Source organism: Monopterus albus, unplaced genomic scaffold (assembly GCF_001952655.1).
Source record: "Monopterus albus unplaced genomic scaffold, M_albus_1.0 scaffold185.1, whole genome shotgun sequence".
In the NCBI taxonomy this organism is placed as follows: Eukaryota; Metazoa; Chordata; class Actinopteri; order Synbranchiformes; family Synbranchidae; genus Monopterus; species Monopterus albus.
The window spans coordinates 263,209-270,923 of NW_018128065.1; the positions used below are offsets into that span (position 1 = coordinate 263,209).

At 40.9% G+C, this 7,715-nt stretch overlaps 1 protein-coding gene across 1 annotated transcript in view; it reads right to left on the reverse strand.

Annotated features, from left to right (window-relative positions):
* Positions 1–2,833: 2,833 nt before the first annotated feature.
* Positions 2,834–7,715, reverse strand: part of cntnap5a (contactin associated protein family member 5a) — an 85,821-nt gene continuing 80,939 nt past the window's right edge. The window contains exon 24 of the mRNA XM_020617101.1: positions 2,834–5,759. Coding sequence (XP_020472757.1) covers positions 5,563–5,759 — 197 coding nt within the window. The 3' untranslated portion in view covers positions 2,834–5,562. The remainder of the gene's footprint in view (positions 5,760–7,715) is intronic.

Sequence of the window (7,715 nt, forward strand, 5' to 3'; positions counted from 1 at the left end):
CACAAACTGTCTGTGGCCCTTGGACCCAAAAAGAACAATTTTACTCTCATCAGTCCACAAAATGTTCCTCCATTTCTCTTTAGGCCAGTTGACGTGTTCTTTGGCAAACTGTAACTTCACTGATTGAATGCCACACTGCTATTTTTTTGAACACACCCCTTTCAACTAATTGCCCAATTGCACAGCCTTAAGAGCGTGCATATCATGAATGCTGGGTCTTGTTTGCTTTCTGAGAATCTACTGCACCTACTGGTAACTTGTTCGCCATGTAACAATAAAAAATATACTAAAAACCTGGATTATTCTGGTTAGTCACATTGTACTGCTATTATTTTGAACAATACTGTACCTGGGTAAATACCCTGTGAAATTGTTTAGCAAGACCCTCCTGTGTATTGAAAAGCAGATTAAAGCACTTATATTAAAAAAGTAATATTTTACACACAGAACAAAAAAGGAGTAGCATAAAATAGATCATCAGTTAAAAATAAAAAAACATTTAGTTCAGCTCAAAATTGTACTTGGTTTAGTCGGTTGTGATTTTCAATGTCCCACAGGACGTTACACTCTTGAAGCAGAAGATACATCCTATTGTCTGTCTGTCAGCCCTTTCATATAATCACCTCAAGCATCTTATTTACCACTGATCAGTCAAGCCTCACCATAACAAACATATTGTACATTAATTCACTCCTTCACATCTTTCAATAATGCAAACATCTCTCTCACACTGTTGAGCACAACAGACCACACATGCATTGTAAACTGTACAACATGTTAGAATAACTCGCATTAACATTAAACACAGACTTACCGACGGGACAGGTCTCCAGATCCACTTTGGTCTAAATAGTGTCAGTACTTAAAACAAAACCTCCCATTTGCACTGTATGGGCCCTCTGGTGCTGTAGTTACAGCTACTTCACACCCTCAGTGTCGTCGTCGTCTGCTGTCTCTCCAGTTTGCCTGTGTTTGACCCTGCTGTGGGCTTCCAAGTCAGTGTCCAGCCATGGTAGTGCCACTATCTGATCTTCTTCCCAGCTACTTGCCATAGTCTGAGATTAACGACTAGCCCTGTTAGCTAGTGACTCTCATCTTAATGCTTCAGTGGTCGCAACAGCTGCTGAAAACAGGAGGAGGACATGTAGCTTCCCTCATGCCCTCTGTGTAGTCATTAGTTTATTAAAATATGCATTTTTAGTCTTTGGAGCCTTGTTTGAGTAAACATGTCATGTAGGTCTACACATTGCGGTTTTAATGTTGTACGTAGCTGCGAAAGTTGCTGAGAAGGTAGATAGAGCAAGCTGTCTTTTTCTGTTAGAATTTAGTAAGGTTCACAAAACGAATTAAATGTGTTTTGAGGATCAACTGATGAAGACAGCTACTGTTCTTCTTCCTCTTTCCAACAGCTGCAGTAACTATGAGCAGCCATGGACATTTGGCTGAAAGTCACCAGTTAACAGGGCCACTCTTTGACCTTTTGACCTTGAACACCGTCTGCTCGGCTAATGCCCCTCACTGGAGGCGCCATGCTAACATTAGCACTAGCCACCACAGAGTTAGGAGAAATGGGAAATTCGGACCTTCCGCTCGGTCGTTTTGAGACAATTTGTTGTTAACTTTTGTAGACTATTTTAAAAGTTACTTAGTTTTTTCTTATTTTTTGCGGTTCCTTGATGAGTGTGGAGCTTCAGGGGTTAAGAGGTGTGAGAGGGGGAGGGAGAGAAGTGTGAGGGGGATTGGAGCTACGGAGGGTGTTAGCAGGTTGTTATTCTTTTCTTGTTTGGCGTGGTTAGGGCCAACAGTAACCGGTTGTGTGGAGTTAATAAAAGCGACAGGGTTGTCTTCCTTGTGTCCTGCGGGACGCTACAATACAATACTTTTCATGAAATCTTGATTTAATTGATCACACACTGCAGGTTTTTATGGATATGCTAGCTCCTTAGTTATATTGTCATTTGGAGGAAAGTCTAGCTATAAGTCATAAATGTACATAGCTTTATACATAGTGACATGGTCATTTATGAGATTTTCAATTTATTCACCACTATTCTAATCAAATTTATAGTGTATTAATCAAAATCAGCACAGTGCATATTTAGATAAAGTGAAAATCTTCAGTTTTTGTAAAATATTCCATAGTTTTTCTGTTTTCCATGTAATTGCTGGATTAATATAAGTGTGGGGTACATATTGTAAACTGCCATAACTCTTAAACATAATTACAACTAAATTTATTGCCAAGCCATTCAGCAAAATGTAATTACTGTTCACCTACGGCAAAGTGATCAGTTTAAATCACTGGTCAGGCGTACAACTAATTTTATTTTTGCCCATTATTGCAGGAGCAAAGGAGCAATTTCTGCCAACTTTAATCAAATCTGTAGCTGGATTTGACTAAATACATAAATAGAACAAATAAATAAATAAAAATAAACCTTTGACTCTTTTTTTAAAATACAGCAGCTAAACAAATTCATTTTTACTAGGAGAGCACATTACACATGGTTTGTACTATTCACCTCCACATCCAATTTCTCTCCATCTCTCTGTGCATGTGCACAGTCCAAACCGTAGGAAGCACTACTGTGACCACAAGGATGAAATCCCTCACTGGTTTCCCACCTGCAAACATCATTTACAACACTGGACTGAAATTATTGCTGGACTGCCACAGGAAAAAAAAAAAGTCAGCGGTCCAAGCCTTTAAATGTCTCAGCAGTTGAAGATCATGTTTCAGACTGCTACGTCTGAAACAAGATCCTTAAACAAGATCAAGTCATTTCACAGCAGAGGATTAATAATATATTCACTTTTATTATTAAATTATACATCTATACAATAGATCCTTAATAAAACTGCAGCTATACAAATCATTAAGAAGTGCCCACATGATATTACACTTTGCAACATGACCTAAACACTCTGAGAGGTATGTATTCATGGTCTGATACTGGAGATCTGCAGACTGTCGGCCGATTCAAATGTTATCACCCCACTGGTGATGAGTCCACACGGTTAGGAGGTCAGGGTGGATGGTGGGAAGAAAAATCTCACAACTGTGTCCTATGCCAAACCAATTGATGCTGTGAATTTAGTAAGTAGTTATTTTACATAAATTGCCCAAATGTGATACACTACAAACCCCATGCTCCCACCAACACACTGATAACAGCTATTTAATGGAGTGATAACACTTGAAGCAGGTGATACCGTCACATCTTGAGACATACGTAGATTACAAGGACATGCACAGTTGGCTCCAGATGCTCAAGACTCCACCTTTGGACCACTCTCGTGTCACCTTCAGTCACTCAACTATGGTGGTGGTGCAGAGAAGGGTGATACCGTTTGTCAGTTGCATCAATCGGTCCATTAGCACACTGGTCCAAAAAACTGAATCAGAGAGAAATATGTTGAGAATTGTTGGATTGCTTTCCTCAAAACTTTATACCAACATTTAGCATGAATTATGACTTGTCCAACGTGTTTTTTCATCACAGAATACTTAAAAAGAACATAATTACCACATTTCAGCCAGCCTCAGATTCAGCTTTTCTTTGAGATTACCCCCTTAAATTGAAGCTGCCTAAGAGCAGCTGAACCAGTGCACAATGAGGTAAATCTGATATCGAGTCTGACAAACTGCTTTTAGAATTTAGGTAACATTGCTTTTACCCTGGGACATACGTTCAAGTCAAACTAATATTTTTGCCCAGTAGTGATAAGGATCTAAAAATGCTGTCAATAATTTTGTAATCCATGCTTTTGTATAGTTTCTGGTTTCCCGGCTCACTTGACCTCCAGGTGGCTCCTTTATGTTTTTTTAGGCTGAACCAGTGTCAGATGAATATAAAAAGTATTCTGCTCGAAATACACAGTAAACACCACTTATCCCTGTGATCCAAATAGAAAATAAATAAATAAATAAATGATGTCAGGTTACAGTGGCTTTTTTCTTTGTTGCAGAAAGCTCTAAGTGCTGCTGGCTAACGCTGTAAAATAATGGACAAACTGAACTTTTGGACCAGTACTTTTTGAGTTTGCTCTGCACTGCGTCTACTAGTCCTTTATTCCTTCAAGAAATATCGCAGCCTCTCAGTCTGCAAGTCCGTCTGCAATAAACCAACCATCTTTTCCCTGCCTACATGACTTTTGCATATAATCAAGCAATTCAAAAGCATTGCAACCTTTAACAGTAGTAGAAACTCACTCAAGTACTTTGACAAAGTTTGGTAGAGTAGGCTGCTGTGACTCACACTTTTTACCCCCACAGCTTATGTAGGTGTATAAGCCCCCAAAAACCTGCTGCTGCGACTGTTCTGTACTTCTGCAGACTTGAATTGAGCCACATGCAGGATAATTGTTTTTGTTAGTACTTTCTAGGCGCAGCACTTCTTGTACGTACACTTTCCAACACCAAACTGCTGCCAGTATGCCGAGGAACACCAAGGATACTGCGTGGGAGCTTTGTGGCTTACCAGTACCAGACAATAGATGCAGTGGTTTCAGCCTGTAGATGTTATTCCCAGCTGGAGTTCGGTGACACTCACGAAGGCAGTTTGGTTGACAGTTAAACCCCGCACTGTATGCATCTGTGTAAATTACTTTTTAAAAATCAAAATACTCCATTAAGTTCTTATTTCTACTACTCTCATAGTACAACATACACAATTTTTTTGTGTATACTTTTATGTACTAAAAAACAATACACAAAAAATGTGCACAATTAAATCAAAATAAAAATGCATGATTTCCAAGTCATTAGCTAAACATTCGCTCTTCAGACCAACATGTGGTCTGAATGGTGGAAGCAACTCAGTGAAACAACCTTCCTAAGATGGTCAACTGGCAGGTGTTGTGCATGACTGGGAAATTCCAATTTCCTTTTATTCTATGGAGTGTGGGCTGCAGAACTGAATGACAATAAGCTCATCTCTATGTTAATACAACTGCCTTTGTGCAAATCACATGAATAACTTCTAAAATGTTAAAATAAAAACCCATATGCAAATTAGGCACTCATACAATATAGGCAGTATCGTCCTCTCTTCTTCCTCCACCGCGTTCCCCACCAGTGAAAAAACAAAGACAGCAGCGAATGCACGCGTATCTTACAGGGCTGGCCTACATTTCCTGATTTGTGAGTACAATTTAGTGAGTCCCACTGAAATGTGGGAACATTCAGCATTTGACGGATTTAAACAAAGTATTTGAAGTTGTGCACAGTCGAGATGGGCAGCAGCTTCTGCTCGCTGAACTCACGGTGTCCCTCTGTCTGTCCACCCCTCACAGAAATTCATCTTTTTCTTTACACGTTTTGTGACGACAGAAACCACAGCAGCTTGATTCAGACAGTTTCACCAACATCAAATACACTAACAGCTGTAAAGTTTCAGCCTCTTGCTTGTACTTGGGCATGAAGAGAGTGGACCTTTGCAGAGAGCCCCAGGGCACAGAGATGTTTTGTTGCAAGAAACGCTGCAGCAACACGTCCATCTGATATTCCTTCATACGGGAGAGGTAAGTCTGTGAGTTAGGCCCACAGAGCGCACACTGCAGTCAGATGTAGTACTCCTTCATGCTGTCCCTGACTGAGTTGTGGAGGTGCAGCTCTGTCCTGTAGTCTGTGTACATGCTGTGTCTGTGCTCTTCTTTGATGCTGCTGCTGCTCCTCTTGGCCCGCCTCTGCTGGTAGAGGAGGCGGCTTATCACAGCCAGGGCACACGCAGCGATGAAGACCACTGCTGTGACCACACCTGAGAACACAGCAGGGAAGTGTCAACCGAGGGTGTCCACACAAAGTGCTGTTCACATATCAAAAGATAAAACCCTTAATGATATGCATAGTGTTGAGAATACAACTGTTAGCACAGTGTTTAATTATTGGACATAGCGATCATTACGTCAGTGTCAACGGGTGTTAGCAGACACATCTTGTTACAACACTACCTAACTGAAGCATAACTGGCTGTCATTTCACCACCATTGTTCTTAGAGTTGCTAGTTTATTGATTGGTTGATTTTTTTACGCTATCAATGTAACTTTTTTGTTCCTGAATGTAAGATAATTATCGCAAACAAAGAGGTAATTAAATATCTAATGCTTGGTACAGTATGTAAATGCCATCTTTGTCACAGCTGTATAACATAATTTAATGCATCAAAGTATCATGACAATTTAGATTTTAATGAGGATAATATGGAGGATTAACTGCAGGATAAATCATGTAGCTCGAGTATAAATCTGAAAAGATAAAAATAATCAGAAGGAAAGAATTGTTAGACAACACCAGGTGAAAGTAATAATTAATGATCACTGAGTACTTTGCTTTTGATAATGCATCAGTGATGTAAATAAGCAATGATCTGATCATCTGCTAAAAATGATACATATAGAATATATACACATTATGTCATTTGATAAAGCTGTTTAAATGTTTGTACTTAATAAGCTTTAAGCTTGAGCCCAGTGCATGTCACACAGTACATTTAGAGGGTAACACAATAAATTTGTCCTGATTATTTGACAGTTTTAAAGAGAAGCACCATATGTTACTATAATTAAATGATTCAGAAATTAGGCTTTACACAGTTGAATTGATCTAATCCTTAATGCCAAAGGAAAAGTTTGACCTGCTGCATTACTGTTAAACATCGGGCAACTCACACCAAATCACCTTCTCCAACTTTTGTGAACAAAGAATGCTGTGTGGACATTCTGATAGGCGGTGCAGCTGCAATCTACGAGACCTGGAGGAAGCGCCGGCGAGGCAAGTGAGCGGGCCCCTTAGTGAGGCTATGAGAGGAACCAGGACTCCACTCCCATCCATTCACCTAGCAAATGCCCACTCTCTAGCCAACAAGATGGATGGATGAACTCCTTCTCGTCAACAGGACCAACTCTGACTTTGCACGTTCTGCTGCTTTATGCTTTACAGAGACTTGGCTCAGTGACTCCATCACGGTTAGTGCAATCCAAGTACCGGGCTTCCAGGTGTACAGAGCGGATCGCGTAACGGAGCTGTCCGGGAAAATGAGAGGAGGTGGAATCTGCTTCTACATAAATGAAGGTTGGTGCACAGATGTCACAGTGCTACAGAGGACATGTACCGCAGACCTAGAGACTCTTGTTATCAACTGCAAACCCTTCCATTCTCCTCTTGAATTTTCGAGCTTCATCCTGGTGGGTGTCTATTTAAAGCCGCAGGCCCACGCTAGCGCACTACAGCTCCTGGCAGAACAGATACTCGGTGTGGAGCTAGAACATCCCAACTCTCCACTCATTGTTCTAGGAGACTTTAACAGAGCAAATCTCACCCACGAACTGCCCAAATATAGACAGCACGTCACCTGTCCCACCAGGGACAAAATCACACTGGACCACTGCTACGCAGCCATAAAAGACGCCTCGGACTCTCTGATCACTGTATGGTCCATCTTATTCCAACCTATAGGCAGAAACTTACAGTTGTAAAGCCTGTGGTCAAAACAGTGAAGAGCTGGACTGAGTAGGCTAAGTCAGAGCTACAGGGCTGGTTTGACTGCACAGACCGGAGTCCATTTGAGACTGCAGCTACAGACCTGGACGGACTCACTGACACTGTGACATCTTTTATCTTCTTCAACAGGTCACTGGAGCTGTGTGAAGTCCCCTCCTGCTTCAAATGCTCCACCATTATCCCAGTCCCGAAGAAAACCTCTATCAGTGGACT